Below are 26,460 nucleotides of genomic sequence, written 5' to 3' on the forward strand. Positions count from 1 at the left end.
TATACATTCTTAGAGGATTACCAATACATGTTCCCAAATTTTACTTCCAAAAAACAAATCAACTATTTAGATCGTGCCTATGGGGTACAAAGCCACTAAAAATATCACTACATAAAATGCAACTTCCAACTAAGGAAGGTGGCTTTGGTCTCCCAGATCTGGAACTATATCACCAGGCCTACATGCTGAGTAAGACTAACGATTGGAGAGCTAGCAGGAATCCCAGTTGGGCTATTCTCGAATGTAGTTTCTTTGAACCTCTTGTAGGGTGGACTAAACTCGGCTCCAAATTTATGAAATATTCTATTATCCTGGAGACTATGAAAGCACCTATAAAAATTTGAATGAATATAAATAAAAATAATAAGGAGAAATTAACAATATGGGCCAACCCAAAATTAAAAATTGGAAATCAAGTAATAATTTGGCAAAATTGGATGAAAAAAGGTATTTTGACATTGAATCAATTAATTGATGAAAATTACAAATTTGTGGAATATAAGTAAAGTATGGATTAACCAGTGAAATACATCCAATTGAAACATATGTTGGAAAGGCAGTTTGGCCCTGATGCTCTAGCAGCATTGGAAACACCCATGCTGCTACAAGATTTAATTTCTGCAACAAAAACAAAGAGCTCTACACTTGCACTATATAAAACCCTACTCAACAGGAAGAAATATGATTTAGAATATGATAGATAAAAATGAAGAGTTAGGGGTACAGATAACAAATGATATATGGGAGTCAAGTATAAAATCAACAGAGATAGCCTCTATGGATCTAAGACTAAGACTTATTCAGCAGAAAATAATATTCAGAGTCCACTGGACTCCAGCAAAACTATACCAGAAGAAAACAACAAGTGCAGACAACTGCTGGAGATGGAGTAAAAATGCGAACTAGTACATATGATGATTAATTGCCCGATGATAAGATCATTTTGGTGCGAGGTGAGGACATTTATAGCAAGAGTAATAAAAAGAAATTGTTATTTAGGGGAATTGAATTTAATTCTAAATTATATTCCGGAAACGTGGGAGATTACAAGGGGTAAAAAAAAAAGAAAGGATGTACCATGCCATATTAGAAGCAAAAAAACCTTGTTTTGATGAACTGGAAGAGCCGCAAAAAGATTCCATTGAGCACATGGATGGATAATATGGACAGACTAGTTACATACAAATGAATTGCATGTCAACGCAAATTAAGAGTGGATAAATATGAAGAAATCTGGAAGGAATATTTAAGTGGTAAGGCGGACAGTGGTGGGAAGTAGGGGGAGGAGAGGTGGGGAAATATTGTTAAAAAGGTGTGGTCATAGGTATATCAGTGTTTAAATCTGAATTGTCAGGTTGTGTTATTAGTGTTATTATGGTTTTTGTTGTATGTGTTTTTTGCGCGCGCCCGCACATGCACGCACACACTTTCTTTCTGCCTTTTCTCCCACTGGATTTAAAGGGGAGCGGGCCGGCAGCTTGCCCTTCAGATTTGAAGGTTTGGAGGGGAAGGTTATAAACAGTTATCTGTCTGAAGGCAGCCTTTAATTGTAGGGCAGTTTGGTCCAAGTATTATTTAAAGATAAAGAACCACGAGAAGGGCAAGCAATGGCTTGGAAGTTGCCCATCAATACTTAGAACTTGGACAGCAGAGTGAGCAAGCCCAGAGATCAACTAGTCACAGTCTTCACTATTGTGAGATGTACTGCATTTCTATTTATACTATGGGTATGAAAAAGGATACAGAACATGCTGAATGGCGCCTGCTGACTGGAGGACAGCATAGTCCAGTAGAAAGGATCTTGGAAAATAAGGGTAAAAATGGTTGTCTGATATTCTTTAGCAAATTATCTCCTTGTACAGACGGCTGTCTCAACAAGGAAGACAAGAACTGGATTGTGGAGATGGTCAACCCCCTTTTTAACAGGTTCCCTCAAGATTCCAGGGCTTTTGTTTTTGAGACTGTTTATGGGAAGGACACACAGAAGGAGGTTGTGGTGGGGGCCTGAGAAAGGATCCGGAATTCCCCCCTATTCCGGTGCTACAATGACAACCGAGAATGTATTAAATGCTTTGACAACAACCAAAAGGCTGACAGTCCAGGCTTACGTGATTAGAGCCAGAAAGATGGTTAAGATAGTTGTGGGACCTCATGATTGTCAAGTGGGCTCCTGTGTAGATTGCCAATAGAGTCAAGGCTTCCGCTGCTTTAACCAACTTAACCTTTGTATATGATGCATATACTTTACGGCTTTGCTGATGAATGAATAAATATTGACATCTTACCAAAATAGCTTCTTGTTTTTTGCTGTGTCTGGTATTAGCACCACAAGCCTAAGTATACACTTGAAAACTCATGAAAATTAACCAGCATATCAGTATAGATGTCTCACAATAAGCACATTTTTATATGCAGTTTTGAGAAATGGTCACACCGCTGAAAGCAGTTTTTACACAAACACACACTCTTTCATTTTTATGCATACCTTCCTTAATAATCTTTGTAAGCATTGTTTGTAACCTGAAACTGTTCTAAACCTGAAGCACCACTTTAGCTAATGGGGCCTCCTGCTGTCGCTGCACCACCACCGTGCAATTTCTGTTCTCATCCTGAAGCAAAGTTCTTAACTTGAAGCACTATTTCTGGGTTAGCGGAGTCTGTAACCTGAAGCGTATGAAAACCTGAAGCGTATGTAACCTGAGGTACCACTGTAATCACTGACCATCTGACCAAGAAGCCTAGGGATAATGGGAGTTGTAGTCCAGCAACATCCAGGGACCCAAGGCTGAAGTACACTGCTGTAGAGAGGCAAGTCAGCAACTGATGCGCTGTTTTGTAATGGTGCTGGTTTCAGTACCAAGAATCTTCCTAAAATGCCGATGTATTTGCAGTCTAAAGAGCTTAGCAAACAATATTTGGGTTCCCTTCACAGCCATTACATGTTGCAGAGGGAAGATGTGACCATAGGATTTCTCTTTGAGTTCTCTTACCAAGAACATAAAGAGTTGCAGATCCTCCTTGCCCCGTGATAATTTCTTCCTGTAATTGGTCAGTTTTTTTTTTTAAAAAAACCTGACCAACTCTCTGTTTTGTGATTGGCAGTTCTATATACAAGGAGGGGTAGCCAACCTTTCCTAAGAGAAACAGAATAGCTATATAAAGAGCTGGTGAATTATTGTTGTAAGTGGGAGGAAGACCATCTTTGACTGGGAGACAAGCTACTTTCTTACCATGGAGCAGACAGTGAGTAACTCTGTTACAATTTATCTGATATGCCTCTATCAAGCTTCTGTTATTATTGTGGCATATAATACATGTTATGGATAAATATAACATTCATACCAATAAGGCATTATCATCATACCTACTTACAAAACCCATTCTGAAGCTGACCGGACACAGGTTAGAGCTCAATGTCGAGCCTACCAAGTGGCAGTAGCGACGGCGAAGAAGACTTTCTTCGCCGCCTCTATTGCATCTGCAGAAAACAGCAGCAGGAGACTTTTTCAGGTGGTCTGCAATTTAGTGGAACCACCTGCTACATTGGGGCCCAGTACGGGCCACATGATCTCCTGCAATGATTTTGCAAAGTTTTTTGCAGATAAAGTCGCTCAGATTCAGGAAGAGGTAGACGCCACCGTGGGAGCAGGGCCGGGGCGGGAGAGGGCTAGAGTCCTGTCTAGTCAAATTGCCTGGCATCAATTCCAATCTGTTACCTCCGAGGATGTGGACAGGCTGCTTGGACGAGTGAAACCAACCACCTGTCTCCTTGATCCTTGCCCATCCTGGCTTATAAAAGCTAGCTGGGAAGGGCTGGGTGATGGGCTTCGTGGGGTGGTGAATGGAGCAGACAGTGAGTAGACAGTGAGTCTGGAGGCGGTTGGAGGATGGATGGCGGCAAACAGATTGAGATTGAATCTTGACAAGACAGAAGTGCTGTTTCTGGGGGACAGGAGGTGGGCAGGTGTGGAGGATTCCCTGGTCCTGAATGGGGTAACTGTGCCCCTGAAGGACCAGGTGCGCAGCCTGGGAGTCATTTTGGACTCACAGCTGTCCATGGAGGCACAGGTTAAATCCGTGTCCAGGGCAGCTGTGTACCAGCTCCATCTGGTACGTAGGCTGAGACCCTATCTGCCCGCGGACTGCCTCGCCAGAGTGGTGCATGCTCTGGTTATCTCCCGCTTGGACTACTGCAATGCGCTCTATGTGGGGCTACCTTTGAAGGTGACCCGGAAACTACAACTAATCCAGAATGCAGCAGCCAGACTGGTGACTGGGAGCAGCCGCCGAGACCATATAACACCGGTCTTGAAAGAACTACATTGGCTCCCAGTATGTTTCCGAGCACAATTCAAAGTGTTGGTGCTGACCTTTAAAGCCCTAAACGGCCTCGGTCCAGTATACCTGAAGGAGCGTCTCCACCCCCATTGCTCTACCCGGACACTGAGGTCCAGCACCGAGAGCCTTCTTGCGGTTCCCTCACTGCGAGAAGCCAAGTTACAGGGAACCAGGCAGAGGGCTTTCTCGGTAGTGGCGCCCTCCCTGTGGAACGCCCTCCCACCAGATGTCAAAGAGAACAACAACTACCAGACTTTTAGAAGACATCTGAAGGCAGCCCTGTTTAGGGAAGCTTTTAATGTATCACAGTATTTTAATATTCTTTTGGAAGCCGCCCAGAGTGGCTGGGGAAACCCAGCCAGATGGGCGGGGTATAAATAAATTATTATTATTATTATTATTATTATTATTATTATTATTATTATTAATTATTATATTATAATGCTTCATTGAACTTCATTGAAAAGAAAAACAACAACAACAGTATAATTCTACAACATTAGGATTTTGATTTAATATCTATGTGCTGCTTTCCTGACAACAAGGATGAGCTCCAAGCAGCTCAAAACAATTAACAGCTCACAAGATGTAAGACAATTAAATTTAAAGACAAATATTCAAGATTTACAGTAATAAAATTAAAGTACAATGTAATCATTTTAGAACTGAGAAAATATATGATAGGTATATCTTATATCCAGATTGCATTGCACCCTCATGTAGCTAATTAAGGAGTAGGTGTATGAAACTGGAAATGCATAGCTTGGGGATATTTCTGGAGCCATTATTGTCACTTGAGTCATAAGAAGCCTCATTGGCATGGAGTGTCTTCTATCAGTTTGGGCTGATGGTCCAGCTACACCCCTATCTGAATGGTATAGCCTAGCTTCTGCAGTCTAGTTCTGGCAACCTCTACCAGTCTCAGGGTCTCCACCCACTACTGCTAGCCAGTTAGATCAATTTTCTGGGCTCTCAGCTTCCCAAAGACAGTCACCTTTCAGGCAGCAGCGTCCTATGACCCTTCCAAAGGCAGGGAGTGGAGCAGAGTGGCTAGAAAGACCTAGCCAATGACACTACTCTCAGTGCCCTCTCTTTTTGTTTTCTTCTGACAGGTGTCCAGAAGTCGGTTGGGTTTCAGCCTGCTGAGTGTGACTTTCCTGCTGTGTTTGACAAGTGGAGCCTTTGGGTCTATAGATCCAGACAACCTGAAGGCAATCATTGACTACATCAGAGAGTGAGTAATGTTTTGGATTTTTCTGGGGCTTTCCAAGGAAGTGTTCAACACATTTCGAAAACCCCCTCAAAACAAAATCATGGGACTAAAACAAACAAGAATGTTGGTATTCTGGCTAAATAAAGCATTTTGCTTTCATACTCATAATAATTTACATTTCAGTATATGTGCTGCCGAAGTGAGCACTTAATAATTTACATTTTGATTACTTCATACAACATGGAGGAGATTGTTTTGCTTCATGTTATGAGCTTCCCTTGATGCTGATGCTGCTACAAGGTGGTCTAAGATAAATGAATAAGAGTCTGTCTGTGTATGTATATTTGTGCAGAGGGGAAATGTGTGTGTGTGTTATATGTTTGCTTTCAAAGGTCTGCCCATGTGGTTTTGTTCTGGCATGCGTGCTTTCACATTTTGTCATCTTTAAGTGATATCAGGGTGAAGATGTGGGGAAGGCAATATCATTATGACTGAATATTGCAAGGGACATAAAAACTTGTACAGTAAGATGCCTGTAGAGGAAAGCACTGCATAGGGATGGGTGAGCATGTTGATTTCAGGTTCTCATCTTTCCACTGTTCAGTTTTCCACATTTCCAAGAAAAATCACCAGCATTAACGCAAATTTATATTCACATGTTTTTATGCAATTTTCCCTAACACACACATTTTTTCAAAAAATTCCCCCCTAATACAATGATTTTTATGTTATTTTTACAATGTACATGCATTTTTATGCATACTGTACCTTAATATATGCATAATTAATTAATTAAATTTCTATTCTGTCCTTCATCCAAGGACCACAGGGCAGGTTATAAAAACACAAAAATATACACCATAATAACAAACAAAAACAATAATCCCCTCCTATGGAACTAACTTTCTCCTCCAATCACCCCCTTAAGTTAGATATCCATTTCCAAATGAGCTTGTTAAGGAAATAATCTGTTCTTATATGGGTAGGACATAACAGTAAACACTGAAGGCATACCTAAATTCTACAGCACTTTAAAAGGTTAGTGGTTCTTCCATTTTTATAGTACTTCTAACGTTGTAATGGTCATTTTCTTCTGCTTTCAGAACAGGTCCTCCAAACTCTCATAGCAATGAAGTCGAACATTTCCCATCTGCTTTACACCTGTAGCCTTTCTTGCCTTTCTGCTTTCTATTGGGGCTTTAGCAGTGAGGTCTTTTCACTCCCTAGAAAACCTGTTAACGCACTTATCCCCCAAGTTCATGAAAACAAAGCTGCCCTTTAATGGGCTGTAGCAATGTCAATGGTCATTTGTGCAAATTACTTTGCTCGAGAAGTACATTGCATAATTTGGAGAAGTGTGAATTTCGGGGGGGGGGGGCTTATTTTGGTTTTCAAATTATTTTGGAAAGTGAAAATTTGGTAGGTTCACCTTTAAATGTGGACTGAATCGCATTTCTCCACTATCCTACCTCTGGGAGAAAGGGCACTGCAGGAGAAACAGGGTGGTTTGGGAAGGAACTAAGTGGGCATTTTGCAGGCCCTGCTGGCTACAAACCTCAGCCAGTGTGCCCCAAACACATTAGCGGTGCCATAGCTGAGGTGGTCTTTATTTTTAAAAAAACCTTGTGCACTCAGAGCAGCACAATGTCTGGCTTCACTTCCTGGGACGCCCATGGGATTATGCAGCACATAGTCATATGGGTGCCCCTGAAAGTGCTGATGTGCTGAGAGCCTTCTTCTGTTGCAAGCAAATATGGTGCTTTTACTAGCACAGTATTTAAAAGAAAAGGGTATCCCCCCTCTAGGATGCATGGAACCCCTGATCTGCACCCACTGGTCTGGCTCTAATGGCACTCCTGGTTTTGCTTAGCAAATCTAATTCCAATTAACATGATAAACTCCATCATCTTGGGTTATTGGCGTCCCATCCCCCCCAAAAACCCCAGCTATCTGCTGTAACATTAAGTTGTGGCTTCTATCCATAAATAGGTCATCACAGATATTGCAGTAGAACTGAAACTTCTCTGCCTCTCCATTCAAATGACTGCAACCGAGACTATAATAAAAAAACAAGCCAACATGGACCAAAAGGAGGAACCTGGTTTGGAATAGTTCAGCATCACTCATTCTCAGCTTTCCTTTGTTTTTTCTTAGGTATGCCATCCGCAATGGCCAGTATGCTGTGGCTGTAAGACTGGATAACAGATACTGCAGAAATCCTACACGGCAGAATTTAGAGACTGCTTTACCTAGAGACGAAATGACACAGATGCATATGGCTATTAGAGAGGAAAGTGGAATTTATAACCCACGGCAGATAGGGGATGTTGTTGCAGCCAGGCCAAGGTCTCTGATAAATTCAGCAGAGCATGCTGAATGGCGCTTACTGAACAGAGGCCAGAATAGCGCAGTAGAAAGGATCCTAGACAATAAGGACAAAAATAGTTGCCTGATCTTCTTTAGCAAATTATCCCCCTGTGTGAACCGATGTCTCAATGAGAGTAGCATGAGAAACATTGTACAGGTGGTCAACCCCCTTTTCAACAGGTTCAATGAAGATGCCAGGGCTTTTGTTTTTGAGTTCATTTATGCAAGGGATGCAGAAAAAGAAGATGAGGTTGTGTTGGGGGCCTGGCAACGCATCCAGAATGCCCCACTATTTCGGTGCTATGCAGGTAATAGAGCCTGCATCAAATGTTTTAACCATGACCAATCTGGTAGAGGCAGTCCCTGCTTGGCCAATTAGGGAAAGCCAATGCTAGAGTAGTGCCCACCTAGGGATTGCAGTTGTGGCACTTAGCATTTTGCCAGCTGGCCTAAGAGCCAAAGTCACCCCTTCCTCATTCCCATATTCTTGTTTTCTCAAGATTGAGCATTACATATGATCTTTGTAGTCCTTTGCTTTGCTGTTGAATCAATAAAATCTTTGGAGCATATCACAAAAGCTTCTCGTCTGTTTGCTTCCTCTTCTTCTGCTGTACCCTATAGTGTGAATAATCACCCACGCCTACAGAAGAGATGTGCAAAGTCATGTGGGGCTGTAGTGTCCACATTGGGTCTGTTAACATGCCCATGCCCATGTGTGTTTGAGAATTCAACGTTACAATACAATCCAGTGCCCACAGCTGGCATAAAACTTAAAAGCCCAAAGGACAATTTGCTGCAGTCTGGAGAAGCAACCTAAGTTCAGGAGAATTTGTTGCAACATTGCGATGTCTCTGAAAATCCAGATGTTATATCCTCAGTTGCTAGCTTCTGCACTTCCATGATGGACATTCATTGAAATATGGTTTTATCTTATGCTGGTCTGTGACCAAAATAAAGTTTGATACTGATTGTGATGTCTTGATCTGAAAGACTAGGTCAAGGAAGGGGAGCCCTGGGATCATTGTTGGTGGGTTGCTTGGTTGATCTGGAATTCAGAGCATGTCCCTAAACCCCTTAGCTTAACTCAACAGGTCATTATAAAATAAGCACAAGCTCTTGCAAGGGCACAGAGGAAGAAATTGTTGACATAAACTGGCTGCCCACACATACACACACCTGTGGGTTCTTAATTAGCATTTATGAGCATAAAAGCCTCCTTCCCAACTGATTCAGCCCCACTGATAAACTAACTAGCAGTTGTTTTGCAAATATTAAGAAAAGCACCCTTGACTTCTGTTTTGCCTCCTATTTCCACATGTGGCGGAAATGCCAATATGTGTGTGGATTTTGGAAGGTTATGCTGAAAGAATGTATTATTATAATAACATATGTCGTTGTTCTCAATGGTGTTCTCAATCTTTAGTGCTTGCACTATAGGCATCAACTTTTGCTTCCACACTCCTGATGTGCCACAAATAATGTTGTAAGCATGTCATGTGTACCTTTATAGCTCTGGGAACTGAATCAACTTGCAGCCTAACCTACCTCACAGAGTTGTTGGAAGCACACTGCACACCCAGACATACTGGAGATGTAAAAATACACATATTGCATATAATAGTTTGTTGGCAAAACTAGCTGCTTGTTTCAGGATAACTTTTTTTTTAATAAAAAAACCACAATATTGTTTTCCTGCCTAGTAACAGCCGTGACGCTAACTAAACCCGACTTAATTTTTTGAGAATATTTGTTGTAAAACTCATCTCTGTCCTGGTATATTAGCAGATGGTGGTTAGAATTTGTTTATCAGTCGTCACAACTATCACATCACCAATAAAAAAAAATCCTTCCATCTCACAATGCCTTTCTATTCAGCTGCCAAACATGGAAGTTCAGTTTGGAATACTCAATGTTAGTTTTTGCTCATTCAGTGACACTCATTCCCACCATTTTTTGGTGATCATTCCTAGGTATGGCATTAAAAACATCCATTATGCTGTGGCTATAAGACTGGATCATGCATACTGCGCAGAACCTACACCAACGGTCTTGGAGACAGCTTTGCCCAGGAGCCAAATGCAGCAGATGAAGAATGCTCTCGACCACAGGAATGGAATATATGTCCCAAAGCCAATAGGAGATGTCATTGCAGCTAGGCCAAGATTTACCCGTAGTAAAGAGCACGCGGAATGGCGCTTGCTGACTGCAGGCCAGAATAGCCCTGTAGAAAGGATCCTATCCAATAAAGACCAAAATAGTTGCCTGATCTTCTTTAGCAAATTATCTCCTTGTGTAGAACGTTGCCTCAATGAGAGTGATGCGAGAAACATTGTCCAGATGGTCAACCCCCTTTTTAACAGATACAGTGAGGATTCCAGGGCTTTTGTTTTTGAGACTGTTTACATGAAGGATACAGTGAAAGAGCATGAGGCTGTGGTGGGGGCTTGGGAACACATCCAGGGTGCCCCCCTATTCCGGTGCTACAGTAGCAACAGAGGCTGCATTAAATGTTTTGATGACAACCAGTCAGGTGACAGAAACCCCTGCTTAGGCAATGAGGTAGAGACAGAAAGGTAGTGGGAGAACAGCTGTGACACCTGATATTTGCCACTTGGCCTCCTGGGCTATATATTGCCCAGATAAGCAAGGTACCTCCTCCAATCCCAGACTTAGTTGATTGAGCATTGCATGTTATATGTTATCTTTTGTTGTTTATTTAGTTCTCTGCCGTTCTGTTCAATAAATAATTGTTCAGAGCACACCACAATATATTATCTTTCTAGCTGCTTATGGTATTTCCTTCACTTTGGAGCACTGGACTGTCATGAGGACCCACAGTCAGTGGCCTAGTGTGTGTGGGGGGGACAAGGGGGGCTGTGGCCCTGGGCACAGAATCTCGGGAGGTGCAAACTAGGCATGTGCCCACTGCACGAGCCCCCTGGGTCAGTGCAGAGGATGTTCTTCACCTCTGGGGTTGCCCCACTCCTATCCACCATCTAATTGTCAACCTCTGTGTGCTAGGCGTGTGGGGTGTGTGTGTGTGTGGGGGGTGAAGAGTACCTTCCATGGCCTGCCCCCGCCCACCAGCCGGTGGGTGGGCACTCACGGTCTGGACACAGACAGAGCATGGAGGGCACTCTTCACCCTTTGCTCCTGCGCCCCAGCCAATGAGCACCCGCTCGTCAGCTGACTGGCTTCTCAGGCTGGATTTCCCTTAGAATCAAATCTCTTCCCCTACCCTCACCCCTGCTTGACCCTGGTTTCTGTAGTCATAAGCTTTGCTCTTGCATTAATAAATGTTCAAAGCAAATCCCAAATGCGCACACCGCTGAAAGCAATTTTACACAAACACACACTCTTTCATTTTTATGCATACCTTCCTTAATAATCTTTGTAAGCATTGTTTATAACCTGAAACTGTTCTAAACCTGAAATACCACTTGAGGTAATGGGGACTCCTGCTGCCGCTGCACCACCACCATGCAATTTCTGTTCTCATCCTGAAGCAAAGTTCTTAACCTGAAGCACTATTTCTGGGTTAGCGGAGTGTGTAACTTGAAGCGTATGTAACCTGACGCGTATGTAACCTGAGTTACCACTGTAATCGCTGACCATTGACCAAGAAGCCTAGGGGTAATGGGAGTTGTAGTCCAGCAACATCCAGGGACCCAAGGCTGTAGAGAGGCAAGTCAGCAACTGATGCACTGTTTTGTAATGATGCTGGTTTCAGTACCAAGAATCTTCCCAAAATGCTGATGCAAATGTATTTGCAGTCTAAAGAGCTTAGCAAACAATATTTGGGTTCCCTTCACAACCATTACATGTTGCAGAGGGAAGATGTGACCATAGGGTTTTTCTTTGAGTTGTCTTACCAAGAACAGAAAGAGTTGCAGATCCTCCTTGCCTCGTGATAATTTCTTCCTGTAATTGGTCAAGTGTTTTTTTTTTTTTAAAAAAACCTGACCAACTCTCTGTTTTGTGATTGGCTGTTCTATATACAAGGAGGGGTATCCAACCTTTCCTAAGAGAAACAGAATAGCTATATAAAGAGCTGGAGAATTATTGTTGTAAGTGGGAGGAAGACCATCTTTGACTGGGAGACAAGCTACTTTCTTACCATGGAGCAGACAGTGAGTAACTCTATTGCAATTTATCTGATATGCCTCTCTCAAGCTTCTGTTATTATTGTGGCATATAATACATGTTATGGATAAATATAACATTCATACCAATAAGACATTATCATCATACCTACTTACAAAACAAGTAGGAATGATGATAATGCTTCATTGAACTTCATTAAAAAGAAAAACAACAGTATAATTCTACAACATTAGGATTTTGATTTAATATCTATGTGCTGCTTTCCTGACAACAAGGATGAGCCCCCAGCAGCTCAAAACAATTAACAGCTCACAAGATGTAAGATGATTAAATTCAAAGACAAATGTTCAAGATTTACAGTAATAAAATTAAAGTACAATGTAATCGTTTTAGAACTGGGATCTTATAGGGATATCATATATCCAGATCGCTTTGCACCCTCATGTCACTTGAGTTAGATCAGTTAGATCAGTTGAGTTAGCCAGTTAGATCAATTTTCTGGACTCTCAGCTTCCCAAAGACAGTCACCTTTCAGGCAGCAGCGTCCTATGACCCTTCCAAAGGCAGGGAGTGGAGCCGAGTGGCTGGAAACACCTAGCCAATGACGCTACTCTCAATGCCCTCTCTTTTTGTTTTCTACTGACAGGCGTCCAGAAGTCGGCTGGGTTTCAGCCTGTTGAGTGTGACTTTCCTGCTGTGTTTGACAAGTGGAGCCTTTGGGTCTATAGATCCAGACAACCTGAAGGCAATCATTGACTACATCAGAGAGTGAGTAATGTTTTGGATTTTTCTGGGGTTTCCAAGCAAGTGTTCAACACATTTCGAAAACCCCCTCAAAACAAAATCATGGGACTAAAACAAGCAAGAATGTTGGTATTCTGGCTAAATAAAGCATTTTGCTTTCATAATCATAATAATTTAAATTTTAGTATATGTGCTGCCAAAGCGAGCACTTAATAATTTACGTTTTGATTATTTCATACAACATGGAGGTGATTGTTTTGCTTCATGTTATGAGCTTCCCTTGATGCTGATGCTGCTACAAGGTGGCCTAAGATAAATGAATAAGAGTCTGTCTGTGTATGTATATTTGTGCAGAGGGGAAATGTGTGTGTGTGTTATATGTTTGCTTTCAAAGGTCTGCCCATGTGGTTTTGTTCTGGCATGCGTGCTTTCACATTTTGTCATCTTTAAGTGCTATTAGGGTGAAGATGTGGGGAAGGCAATATCCTTATGACTGAATATTGCAAGGCACATAAAAACTTGTACAGTAAGATGCCTGTAGAGGGAAGCACTGCATAGGGATGGGTGAGCATGTTGATTTCAGGTTCTCATCTTTCCACTGTTCAGTTTTCCACATTTCCAAGAAAAATCACCAGCATTTAGCGCAAATTTATATTCACATGTTTTTATGCAGTTTTTCCTAACATACACATTTTTGCAAAAAATTCCTCCCTAATACAATGATTTTTATGTTATTTTTACAACGTACATGCGTTTTTATGCAGGCTGTACCTTAATATGTGCATAATTAATTAATTAAATTTCTATTCTGTCCTTCATCCAAGGACCACAGGGCAGGTTATAAAAACACAAAAATATACACCATAATAACAAACAAAAACAATAATCCCCTCCTATGGAACTTTCTCCTCCAATCACCCTATTAAGTTAGATATCCACTTCAAAATGAACTTGTTAAGGAAATAATCTGTTCTTATATGGGTAGGACATAACAGTGAACACTGAAGGCATACCTAAATTCTGCAGCACTTTAAAAGGTTAGTGGTTCTTCCATTTATATAGTACTTCTAACGTTATAATTGTCATTTTCTTCTGCTTTCAGAACAGGTCCTCCAAACTCTCATAGCAATGAAGTCGAACGTTTCCCATCTGTTTTACACCTATACCCTTTCTTGTCTTTCTGCTTTCTATTGGGGCTTTAGCAGTGAGGTCTTTTCACTTCCTAGAAAACCTGTTAACGCACTTATCCCCCATGTTCATGAAAACAAAGCTGCCCTTTAATGGGCTGTAGCAATGTCAATGGTCATTTGTGCAAATTACTTTGCTCGAGAAGTAAAGTAAAGGTAAAGGTACCCCTGCCCATACGGGCCAGTCTTGACAGACTCTAGGGTTGTGCGCCCATCTCACTCAAGAGGCCAGGGGCCAGCGCTGTCCGGAGACACTTCCGGGTCACGTGGCCAGCGTGACATCGCTGCTCTGGCGAGCCAGAGCCGCACACGGAAACGCTGTTTACCTTCCTGCTAGTAAGCGGTCCCTATTTATCTACTTGCACCCGGCAGTGCTTTCGAACTGCTAGGTTGGCAGGCGCTGGGACCGAACGACGGGAGCGCACCCCGCCGCGGGGATTTGAACCGCTGACCTTTCGATTGGCAAGCTCGAGAAGTACATTGCATAATTTGGAGAAGTGTGAATTTCAGGGGGGGGGGCTTATTTTGGTTTTCAAACTGTTTTGGAAAGTGAAAATTTGGTAGGTTCACCTTTAAATGTGGGCTGAATCGCATTCCTCCACCATCCTACCTCTGGGAGAAAGGGCACTGCAGGAGAAACAGGGTGATTTGGGAAGGACCTAACTGGGCATTATGCAGGCCCTGCTGGCTACAAACCTCCGCCAGTGTGCCCCAAACACAGTAGCGGTGCCATAGCTGAGGTGGTCTTTATTTTTTAAAAAACCTTGTGCACCCAGAGCAGCACAATGTCTGGCTTCACTTCCTGGGACGCCCATGGGATTATGCAGCACATAGTCATATGGGTGTCCTGGAAAGTGCTGATGTGCTGAAAGCCTTCTTCTGTTGCAAGCAAATATGGTGCTTTTACTAGGACAGTATTTAAAAGAAAAGGGTATTCCCCCTCTAGGATGCATGGAACCCCTGATCTGCACCCACTGGTCTGCCTCTAATGGCACTCCTGGTTTTGCTTAGCAAATCTAATTCCAATTAACATGACAAACTACATCATCTTGGGTTATTGGCATCCCATCATCCCCTAAAAACCCCAGCTATCTGCTGTAACATTAAGTTGTGGCTTCTATCCATAAATAGGTCATCACAGATATTGCAGTGGAACTGAAACTTCTCTGCCTCTCCATTCAAATGACTGCAACTGAGACTATAATAAAAAATTAAGCCAACATGGGCCAAAAGGAGGAACCTGGTTTGGAATAGTTCAGCATCACTCATTCTCAGCTTTCCTTTGTTTTTTCTTAGGTATGCCATCCGCAATAACCATTATGCTGTGGCTGTAAGACTGGATAACACATACTGCAGAAATCCTACGCGGCAGAATTTAGAGACTGCTTTACCTACAAACCAAATGAGTGAGATGCAGAGGGCTATTAGAGAGGAAAATGGAATGTATGACCCAGATCAGATAGGGGATGTTGTTGCAGCCAGGCCAAAGTTTCTGAAACGTTCAGCACAGCATGCTGAATGGCGTTTACTGACCGGAGGCCAGAATAGCCCAGTAGAAAGGATCCTAGCTAATAAGGACCAAAATAGTTGCCTGATCTTCTTTAGCAAATTATCCCCCTGTGTGAACCTATGTCTCAATGAGAATGACATGAGAAACATTGTACAGATGGTCAACCCCCTTTTTAACAGGTACAATGAAGATGCCAGGGCTTTTGTTTTTGAGACTGTTTATGGGAGGGACACACAGAAGGAGAAGAAGGTTGTGGTGGAGGCCTGGGAAAGGATCCGGAATTCCCCCCTATTCCGGTGCTACAATGACAACCGTGGCTGTATTCAATGCTTTGACAACAACCAAAAGGCTGACAGTCCATGCTTACTTGATTAGAGCCAGAAAGATGGTGATGATGCACCTTATGGCAGGTAGTTATGGGACCTCATGATTGTCAAGTGGGCTCCTGTGTAGATTGCCAATAGAGTCAAGGCTTCCGCTGCTTTAACCAACTTAACCTTTGTATATGATGCATATACTGCTTTGCTGATGAATGAATAAATATTGAGATCTTACCAAAATAGCTTCTTGTTTTTTGCTGTCTCTGGTATTAGCACCACAAGCCTAAGTATACACTTGAAAACTCATGAAAATTCACCAGCATATTAGTATAGATGTCTCACAATAAGCACATTTTTATATGCAGTTTTGAGAAATGCGCACACCGCTGCAAGCAATTTTTACACAAACACACTGTGGGAATGTTCAGGAATGCAGGAGAGGATATATTGTCTGATTATATCCTTATCCAACTTGTGTTAACAAGTTTCCAATATCAGCAGAGTAAAACATTCCCCTTTATTTTAAGTTTGCAATGGCAGCGTTTGCTCAGGCTCGATAGCTCAGTTGGTTAGACCATGGTGCTTAAGCCTCTATAATGACTATTCTGGTAATTTCCCCTTATTCCCTCTCAAAATAGAAGACACGACACAGTCCTTTACAAAAGGATAAAAAGAGTTTACCCACATTCTGTTCACAATCAGATCCCAGAAGGCAGACTTAGGCTTAATGAAGTAACATACATTTGGAATCTATCTTATAAGAAGATAGTCCCTTTGTCCTCTCTTGGCTGGGAGCCAAGAGGGCATCTTTCACTCAGTAGATGTTGCTTGTTCAAAGGAAGAGAAGTAAGAGAGAGAGATGGCTGCCCCTGCCCTGTGCTTTTATCATTACCTGCACAGGTGAGGCCATACCCACCTCTAGTCACATGCGGAGGAAGTCTGTCCCAGCCCAGAGGGAAACAGGAAGTTTACCTGGTGACTGGACAAACATCCCTCCCCATGTCTAAACATGTACACTCTAGGAATGTTGTAATTGACTGCTCTTGTGTTTTACATCCCCCCCACACAGACTTTCATTTTTATGCATACCTTCCTTAATAATCTTTGTAAGCATTGTTTGACTGGAAAACTGCACCACAAAATTAGGACAAATGCAAAGTTCAAAAGATAGCTGTGCTTTGGATCACTTACTGTTTTGGAAAGGGCAAAAAATGTACAAATTCCTCCCCCACCTCAGCTGTCATAGATAAATACCCTGAGACAGGGATGGGGAACCCCAGACGCTTCAAGCCTCTCTATTTGGCCAGTGGGACTCTATCCAGCCCCTCCTTCATCCCCTCTCAAATGCTTTGGCCTTTTTGGAGTGCTTCCTTGAACTGTGACAATGCCTCTTGTTTGCTTGATAGAGGATGAAGAGATGTTATGTGGGAAGTAGAAACCTCTGGCTTTTGCTGGGCTGAAATGTAGCTTACTGTCCGCATGGAAGAGTCACATCCATTGCTCCGCCCGCTGTTGTCTCTAGCCACACCCATAGGTACCACTGGGATGTGACCCCTGAAAAACTATGACCCTTGGGCTGAAAAGGGTTCCCCCTCCCAATACAATGTGAATCTTTTGTTGAACTTTTTGTATGGATGATGAGATGTGCTAGAGACTTCAGAAGGCTCTAGCAGGCAGGAGAAGAGGTGCATGAAGCTATGCCACTGAGTGTGTGAATGAATGATTGTTGCAGAAGAAGGCTTATGCTGGGCTGAGTACAGATGACCAACTAAGAAACAGTAACTTAGCACAGTGTACATATCATGATAAGGTAAGCAGGCTATCATCCTGCCAAGTAGTGAGAGGGATTTTGCTGATCCACAACATTTCCGGTTACAAGTGGATGTTTGGTGAAATCCTTGGTTGGATGGAGTGGAGGCCAGGATTGTGGCATGGATACTGAGGCAGAATCTTGCACGGACCAATTCTACTTGTTTGTGTAGGAGCACAGGTTTTTGCATTACACTGTACAGAGCACAGAAGTAATGTGATAGGACAGGCATAGGGAACCTATGACTGTATCACTATCATTGGGCTACAGCTCTCATCAGCCTCAACCAGTACAGTCAATGGTCAGGGATTATGGAAGTTGTAGTCTAACAACATCTAGAGGACCACAGGTTTCCTATCTCTGTGGTAGGACTTCCATATGCGTGTGTTGTGGGAATACACAACCACACAAGAGAGGATGTGAATCTCATGCCTTAAACATCAAGTGGTTTACTGCACAAGTGAAAGAACTATCACCTGACTTCCCCCCTGCAATTGTTGGCTCCTCGTGTATACACCTCCTTTGTGATTTTCCCTTTCTTCCATTTCTTGTACATCCCCTTCTTAACTCTCAGCTCATCTGAAAGCTCCTTATGCAGCCACACTAGTTTCCTTAGATGCCTCCCATTTTTCTTTCTTTCTGGTATTGATGTACAGTGGTACCTCGGGTTAAGTACTTAATTTGTTCCGGAGGTCCGTTCTTAACCTGTTCTGTTCTTAACCTGAAGCAGCACTTTAGCTAATGGGGCCTCCCGCTGCCGCCATGCCGCCATAGCACGATTTCTGTTCTCATCCTGAAGCAAAGTTCTTAACCTGAAGCACTATTTCTGTAACCTGAAGTGCATGTAACCTGAAGCGTATGTAACCTGAGGTACCACTGTAATCACTGACCATTGACCAAGAAGCCTAGGGGTAATGGGAGTTGTAGTCCAGCAACATCCAGGGACCCAAGGCTGTAGAGAGGCAAGTCAGCAACTGATGCACTGTTTTGTAATGGTGCTGGTTTCAGTACCAAGAATCTTCCCAAAATGCTGATGCAAATGTATTTGCAGTCTAAAGAGCTTAGCAAACAATATTTGGGTTCCCTTCACAGCCATTACATATTGCAGAGGGAAGATGTGACCATAGGGTTTCTCTTTCAGTTCTCTTACCAAGAACAGAAAGAGTTGCAGATCCTCCTTGCCTCGTGATAATTTCTTCCTGTAATTGGTCAGGTGTTTTTTTTTTTTTTTTTAAAAAAAACCCTGACCAACTCTCTGTTTTGTGATTGGCAGTTCTATATAGAAGGAGGGGTAGCCAACCTTTCCCAAGATAAACAGAATAGCTATATAAAGAGCTGGTGAATTATTGTTGTAAGTGGGAGGAAGACCATCTTTGACTGGGAGACAAGCTACTTTCTTACCATGGAGCAGACCGTGAGTAACTCTGTTACAATTTATCTGATATGCCTCTCTCAAGCTTCTCTTATTATTGTGGCATATAATACATGTTATGAATAAATATAACATTCATACCAATAAGACATTATCATGATTCCTACTTACAAAACAAGTAGGAATGATGATAATGCTTCATTGAACTTCATTGAAAAGAAAAACAACAACAGTATAATTCTACAACATTAGGATTTTGCTTTAATATCTCTGTGCTGCTTTCCTGACAACAAGGATGAGCTCCAAGCAGTTCAAAACAATTAACAGCTCACAAGATGTAAGACGATTAAATTTAAAGACAAATATTCAAGATTTACAGTAATAAAATTAAAGTACAATGTAATCGTTTTAGAACTGAGAAAATATATGATAGGTATATCTTATATCCAGATTGCATTGCACCCTCATGTAGCTAATTAAGGAGTAGGTGTATGAAACTGGAAATGCATAGCTTGGGGATATTTCTGAAGCCACTATTGTCACTTGAGTCATAAGAAGCCTCATTGGCATGGAGTGTCTTCTATCAGTTTGGGCTGATGGTCCAGCTACACCCCTATCTGAACTGTATAGCCTAGCTTCTGCAATCTAGTTCTGGCAACCTCTACCAGTCTCAGGGTCTCCACCCACTACTGCTAGCCAGTTAGATCAATTTTCTGGACTCTCAGCTTCCCTTTCAGGCAGCAGTGTCCTATGACCCTTCCAAAGGCAGGGAGTGGAGCAGAGTGGCTAGAAAGACCTAGCCAATGACACTACTCTCAGTGCCCTCTCTTTTTGTTTTCTTCTGACAGGTGTCCAGAAGTCGGTTGGGTTTCAGCCTGTTGAGTGTGACTTTCCTGCTGTGTTTGACAAGTGGAGCCTTTGGGTCTATAGATCCAGACAACCTGAAGGCAATCATTGACTACATCAGAGAGTGAGTAATGTTTTGGATTTTTCTGGGGCTTTCCAAGCAAGTGTTCAACACATTTTGAAAAACCACTCAAAACAAAATAATGGCACTAAAACAAACAAGAATGTTGGTATTCTGGCCAAATAAAGCATCTTGCTTTCATACTCATAATAATTTACATTTTAGTATATGTGCTGCTGAAACGAGCACTTAATAATTTACGTTTTGATTACCGTATTTTTCGCCCTATAGGACGCACCGTCCCATAAGGCGTACCTAGTTTTTTTTGGGGGGAAATAAAGGAAAAATATTTTATTCCCCCCCCCAGGCGTGTAGCTGGGGCAGGAGAAGCCTGAGCTTCCCCCGACCCCAGCCCCCAGAACAGGCAACTCTCCGCAAGCGGTGGGAGCCCAGCGCCGGGCTCCCGCGCATTGCGGAGAGCTGCGCGAAGCCTGGACGCGCTGAGCTCAGCGCGCCCAGGCTTCAGCATGCAGGCAACTCTCCGCAAGCCATGGGAGCCCAGCGCAGGCCCCCACGGCTTGAGGAGAGCTGCGCGAAGCCTGGAGAGCGAGAGGGGTCGGTGCACACCGACCCCTCTCGCTCTCCAGGCTTCAGCGAAAGCCTGCATTCGCCCCATAGGACGCACACACATTTCCCCTTCATTTTTGGAGGGAAAAAAGTGCATCCTATAGGGCAAAAAATACGGTATTTCATACAACATGGAGGAGATTGTTTTGCTTCATGTTATGAGTTTCCCTTGTTGCTGATGCTGCTACAAGGTGGCCTAAGATAAATAAATAAGATTCTGTCTGTGTAAGTATATTTGTGCAGAGGGGAGATGTGTGTGTGTGTTATATGTTTGCTCATGTGGTTTTGTTCTGGCATGCATGCTTTCACATTTTGTCATCTTTAAGAGATATCAGGGTTAAGTTGTGGGGAAGGCAATATCATTATGACTGAATATTGCAAGGGACATAGAAACTTGTACAGTAAGATGCCTGTAGAGGGAAGCACTGCTTAGGGATGGGTGAGCATGTTGATTTCAGGTTCTCATCTTTCCACTCTTCAGTTTTCCACATTTCCAAGAAAAATCACCAGCATTTAGCGCAAATTTATATTCACATGTTTTTATGCAATTTACCCTAACACACATATTTTTGCAAATCCCCCCATACAATGATTTTTATGTTATTTTTACAACATACATGCATTTTTATGCATACTGTACCTTAATATATGCATAATTAATTAATTAAATTTCTATTCTGTCCTTCATCCAAGGACCACAGGGCAGGTTTCAATATAAAAACACAAAAATATACACCATAATAACAAACAAAAACAATAATCCCCTCCTATGCAACTAACTTTCACCTCCAATCACCCTCTTAAGTTAGAGATCCACTTCAAAATGAACTTGTTAAGGAAATAATCTGTTCTTATATGGGTAGGACATAACAGTGAACACTGAAGGCATACCTAAATTTTACAGCGCTTTAAAAGGTTAGTGGTTCTTCCATTTATATAGTACTTCTAACATTGTAATTGTCATTTTCTTCTGCTTTCAGAAGAGGTCCTCCAAACTCTCATAGCAATGAAGTCGAACGTTTCCCATCTGTTTTACACCTATACCCTTTCTTGCCTTTCTGCTTTCTATTGGGGGTTTAGCAGTGAGGTCTTTTCACTTCCTAGAAAACCTGTTTAACACACTTATCCCCCAAGTTCATGAAAACAAAGCTGCCCTTTAATGGGCTGTAGCAATGTCAATGGTCATTTGTGCAAATTACTTTGCTCGAGAAGTAAGGTAAAGGTAAAGGTACCCCTGCCCATACGGGCCAGTCTTGACAGACTCTAGGGTTGTGCGCCCATCTCACTCAAGAGGCCAGGGGCCAGCGCTGTCCGGAGACACTTCCGGGTCACGTGGCCAGCGTGACATCGCTGCTCTGGCGAGCCAGAGCCGCACACGGAAACGCTGTTTACCTTCCTGCTAGTAAGCGGTCCCTATTTATCTACTTGCACCCGGCAGTGCTTTCGAACTGCTAGGTTGGCAGGCGCTGGGAACGAACGACGGGAGCGCACCCCGCCGCGGGGATTTGAACCGCTGACCTTTCGATTGGCAAGCTCGAGAAGTACATTGCATAATTTGGAGAAGTGTGAATTTCAGGGGGGGGGGCTTATTTTGGTTTTCAAACTGTTTTGGAAAGTGAAAATTTGGTAGGTTCACCTTTAAATGTGGGCTGAATCGCATTCCTCCACCATCCTACCTCTGGGAGAAAGGGCAGTGCAGGAGAAACAGGGTGATTTGGGAAGGAACTAACTGGGCATTATCAGGCCCTGCTGGCTACAAACCTCCGCCAGTGTGCCCCAAACACAGTAGCGGTGCCATAGCTGAGGTGGTCTTTATTTTTAAAAAACCTTGTGCACTCAGAGCAGCACAATGTCTGGCTTCACTTCCTGGGACGCCCATGGGATTATGCAGCACATAGTCATATGGGTGTCCTGGAAAGTGCCGATGTGCTGAGAGCCTTCTTCTGTTGCAAGCAAATATGGTGCTTTTACTAGCACAGCATTTAAAAGAAAAGGGTATCCCCCCTCTAGGATGCATGGAACCCCTGATCTGCACCCACATTAAGTTGTGGCTTCTATCTATAAATAGGTCATCACAGATATTGCAGTAGAACTGGAACTTCTCTGCCTCTCCATTCAAATGACTGCAACCGAGACTATAATAAAAAATCAAGTCAACATGGACCAAAAGGAGGAACTTGGTTTGGAATAGTTCAGCATCACTCATTCTCAGCTTTCATTTGGTTTTTCTTAGGTTTGGCCTCCCCAATAACCATTATGCTGTGGCTGTAAGACTGGATAACACATACTGCAGAAATCCTACACGGTGGAATTTGGAGACTGCTTTACCTAGAAACCAAATGAATCAGATGAAAACGGCTATTAGGCGGCAAAATGGAATGTATAACCCACAGCAGATAGGGGATGTTGTTGCAGCCAGGCCAAGGTTTCTGACATATTCAGCAGAGCATGCTGAATGGCGCTTACTGAACGGAGGCCAGAATAGCCCAGTAGAAAGGATCCTAGCCAATAAGGACCAAAATAGTTGCCTAATCTTCTTTAGCAAATTATCCCCCTGTGTGAACCGATGTCTCAATGAGAATAGCATGAGAAACATTGTACAGGTGGTCAACCCCCTTTTTAACAGGTTCAATGAAGATGCCAGGGCTTTTGTTTTTGAGTTCATTTATGCAAGGGATGCAGAAAAAGAAGATGAGGTTGTGTTGGGGGCCTGGCAACGCATCCAGAATGCCCCACTATTTCGGTGCTATGCAGGTAATAGAGCCTGCATCAAATGTTTTAACCATGACCAATCTGGTAGAGGCAGTCCCTGCTTGGCCAATTAGGGAAAGCCAATGATAAAGTAGTGCCCACCTAGGGATTGCAGTTGTGGCACTTAGCATTTTGCCAGCTGGCCTAAGAACCAAAGCACCCCTTCCTCATTCCCATATTCTTGTATGGGCATTACATATGATCTTTGTAGTCCTTTGCTTTGCTGTTGGATCAATAAAATCTTTGGAGCATATTACAAAAGCTTCTTGTCTGTTTGCTTCTTCTTCTTCTGCTGTACCCTATAGTGTGAATAATCACCCACGCCTACAGAAGAGATGTGCAAAGTCATGTGGGGCTGTAGTGTCCACATTGGGGCTGTTAACATGCCCATGCCCATGTGTGTTTTAGAATTCAAGGTTACAATACAACCCAGTGCCCACAGCTGGCATAAAACTTAAAAGCCCAAAGGACAATTTGCTGCAGTCTGGAGAAGCAACCTAAGTTAAGTAGAATTCATTGCAACATTGCGATGTCTCTGAAAATCCAGATGTTATATCCTCAGTTGCTAGCTTCTGCGCTTCCATGATGGACATTAATTGAAATATGGTTTTATCTTATGCTGGTCTGTGACCAAAATAAAGTTTGATACTGATTGTGATGTCTTGATCTGAAAGATTGGTCAAGGAAGGGGAGCCCTGGGATCATTGTTGGTGGGTTGCTTGGTTGATCTGGAATTCAGAGCATGTCCCTAAACCCCTTAGCTTAACTCAGCAGGTCATTATAAAATAAGCACAAGCTCTTGCAAGGGCACAGAGGAAAAAATTGTTGACATAAACTGGCTGCCCACACATACACACACCTGTGGGTTCTTAATTAGCATTTATGAGCATAAAAGCCTCCTTCCCAACTGATTCAGCCCCACTGATAAACTAACCAGCAGTTGTTTTGCAAATATTAAGAAAAGCACCCTTGACTTCTGTTTTGCCTTCTATTTCTGCATGTGGTGGGAATGCCAATATGTGTGTGGATTTTGGAAGGTTATGCTGAAAGAATGTATTATTATAATAACATATGTCGTTGTTCTCAATGGTGTTCTCAATCTTTAGTGCTTGCACTATAGGCATCAACTTTTGCTTCCACAATCCTGATGTGCCACAAATAATGTTGTAAGCATGTCATGTGTACCTTTATAGCTCTGGGAACTGAATCAACTTGCAGCCTAACCTATCTCACAGAGTTGTTGGAAGCACACTGCACACCCAGACATACTGGAGATGTAAAAATACACATATTGGATATAATAGTTTGTTGGCAAAACTAGCTCCTTGTTTCAGGATAACTTTTTTTTAAATAAAAAAACCACAATATTGTTTTCCTGCCCAGTAACAGCCGTGACGCTAACTAAACCCGACTTAATTTTTTGAGAATCTTTGTTGTAAAACCCATCTCTGTCCTGGTATATTAGCAGATGGTGGTTAGAATTTGTTTATCAGTCGTCACAACTATCACATCACCAATAAAAAAAATCCTTCCATCTCACAATGCCTTTCTATTCAGCTGCCAAACATGGAAGTTCAGTTTGAAATACTCAATGTTAGTTTTTGCTCATTCAGTGCCACTCATTCCCATCATTTTTTGGTGATCATTCCTAGGTATGGCATTAAAAACATCCATTATGCTGTGGCTATAAGACTGGATCATGCATACTGCGCAGAACCTACACCAACGGTCTTGGAGACAGCTTTGCCCAGGAGCAAAATGCAGCAGATGAAGAATGCTCTCGACCACAGGAATGGAATATATGTCCCAAAGCCAATAGGAGATGTCATTGCAGCTAGGCCAAGATTTACCCGTAGTAAAGAGCACGCGGAATGGCGCTTGCTGACTGGAGGCCAGAATAGCCCTGTAGAAAGGATCCTATCCAATAAAGACCAAAATAGTTGCCTGATCTTCTTTAGCAAATTATCTCCTTGTGTAGAACGTTGCCTCAATGAGAGTGATGCGAGAAACATTGTCCAGATGGTCAACCCCCTTTTTAACAGATACAGTGAGGATTCCAGGGCTTTTGTTTTTGAGACTGTTTACATGAAGGATACAGTGAAAGAGCATGAGGCTGTGGTGGGGGCTTGGGAACACATCCAGGGTGCCCCCCTATTCCGGTGCTACAGTAGCAACAGAGGCTGCATTAAATGTTTTGATGACAACCAGTCGGGTGACAGAAACCCCTGCTTAGGCAATGAGGTAGAGACAGAAAGGTAGTGGGAGAACAGCTGTGACACCTGATATTTGCCACTTGGCCTCCTGGGCTATATATTGCCCAGATAAGCAAGGTAACTCCTCCAATCCCAGACTTAGTTGATTGAGCAGTGCATGTTATATGTTATCTTTTGTTGTTTATTTAGTTCTCTGCCGTTCTGTTCAATAAATAATTGTTCAGAGAACACCACACTATATTATCTTTCTAGCTGCTTATGGTATTTTCCTCACTTTGGAGCACTGGACAGTCATGAGGACCCACAGTCAGTGGCCTAGTGTGTGTGTGTGGGGGGGGACAAGGGGGGCTGTGGCCCTGGGCACAGAATCTTGGGAGGTGCAAACTAGGCATGTGCCCGCTGCACGAGCCCCCTGGATCAGTGCAGAGGATGTTCTTCACCTCTGGGGTTGCCCCGCTCCTGCCCACCATCTGATTGTCAACCTCTGTGTGCTAGGCGTGTGGTGTGTGTGTGTGTGGGGGGGTGAAGAGTACCTTCCATGGCCCGCCCCCGCCCACCAGCCGGTGGGTGGGCACTCACGGTCTGGACACAGACAGAGTATGGAGGGCGCTCTTCACCATATGCTCCTGCGCCCCAGCAAATGAGCACCTGCTCATTAGCTGACTGGCTTCTCAGGCTAGATTTCCCTTAGAATCAAGTCTCTTCCCCTACCCTCACCCCTGCTTGACCCTGGTGTCTGTAGTCATATGCTTTGCTCTTGCATCAATAAATGTTCAAAGCAAATCCCAAATGCTTCCTGTCTTTTCTTCTCGACTACTTCTGATGTCACCCACCCCGTGCTCACCACATCTGACAGCTGAGACCTGTGGATTCATGAGGAGCTGCAGTGCCCACTATTGCTCGCATGAGATCGATGGAATGGTTGCATGTTTGCACTAAGATTGAGATTTTCCCCACATTGTTTGATTCACAAATAAACATTTTAGCATGCTTGGAA

The 26,460-nt window shown here is 42.9% G+C and overlaps 3 protein-coding genes across 7 annotated transcripts; all 3 read left to right on the forward strand.

The window, feature by feature from the left end:
• The first annotated feature begins 2,757 nt into the window (after positions 1-2,757).
• Positions 2,758-10,934, forward strand: LOC310663434 (uncharacterized protein). 3 transcript variants are annotated; one of them, XM_083411263.1, is made up of 4 exons: positions 2,758-2,808; positions 3,103-3,243; positions 5,451-5,572; positions 9,889-10,934. In XM_083411263.1, exons 2-4 carry the CDS (start codon positions 3,232-3,234, stop codon positions 10,493-10,495), a joined length of 741 nt encoding a protein of 246 aa, XP_083267389.1. In that variant the 5' UTR covers positions 2,758-2,808; positions 3,103-3,231; the 3' UTR covers positions 10,496-10,934. The 3 variants fall into 3 exon arrangements, with proteins under 3 accessions (XP_083267389.1, XP_083267390.1, XP_083267391.1); XM_083411264.1 differs by having other exon boundaries at positions 2,758-2,790; XM_083411265.1 differs by lacking the exon at positions 9,889-10,934 and adding an exon at positions 7,706-8,495.
• An 860-nt stretch (positions 10,935-11,794) lies between these two features.
• LOC310663436 (uncharacterized protein) lies at positions 11,795-15,976 on the forward strand. The gene is made up of 3 exons (XM_083411268.1): positions 11,795-12,048; positions 12,669-12,790; positions 15,250-15,976. The coding sequence occupies exons 1-3, from the start codon at positions 12,037-12,039 to the stop codon at positions 15,836-15,838; spliced, it is 723 nt and encodes a 240-aa protein (XP_083267394.1). The 5' UTR covers positions 11,795-12,036; the 3' UTR covers positions 15,839-15,976.
• A 2,710-nt stretch (positions 15,977-18,686) lies between these two features.
• Positions 18,687-26,460, forward strand: LOC310663433 (uncharacterized protein). Of its 3 annotated transcripts, none has more exons than XM_083411261.1 (3): positions 18,687-19,007; positions 19,814-19,935; positions 24,903-26,460. In XM_083411261.1, exons 1-3 carry the CDS (start codon positions 18,996-18,998, stop codon positions 25,507-25,509), a joined length of 741 nt encoding a protein of 246 aa, XP_083267387.1. In that variant the 5' UTR covers positions 18,687-18,995; the 3' UTR covers positions 25,510-26,460. The 3 variants fall into 3 exon arrangements, 2 of the variants coding, with proteins under 2 accessions (XP_083267387.1, XP_083267388.1); XR_014504484.1 differs by lacking the exon at positions 24,903-26,460 and adding an exon at positions 22,568-22,710 and having other exon boundaries at positions 18,795-19,007; XM_083411262.1 differs by lacking the exon at positions 24,903-26,460 and adding an exon at positions 22,733-23,429 and having other exon boundaries at positions 18,859-19,007.

Source organism: Podarcis tiliguerta, assembly GCF_965153285.1.
Source record: "Podarcis tiliguerta genome assembly, chromosome: 13".
Lineage (NCBI taxonomy): Eukaryota > Metazoa > Chordata > Lepidosauria > Squamata > Lacertidae > Podarcis > Podarcis tiliguerta.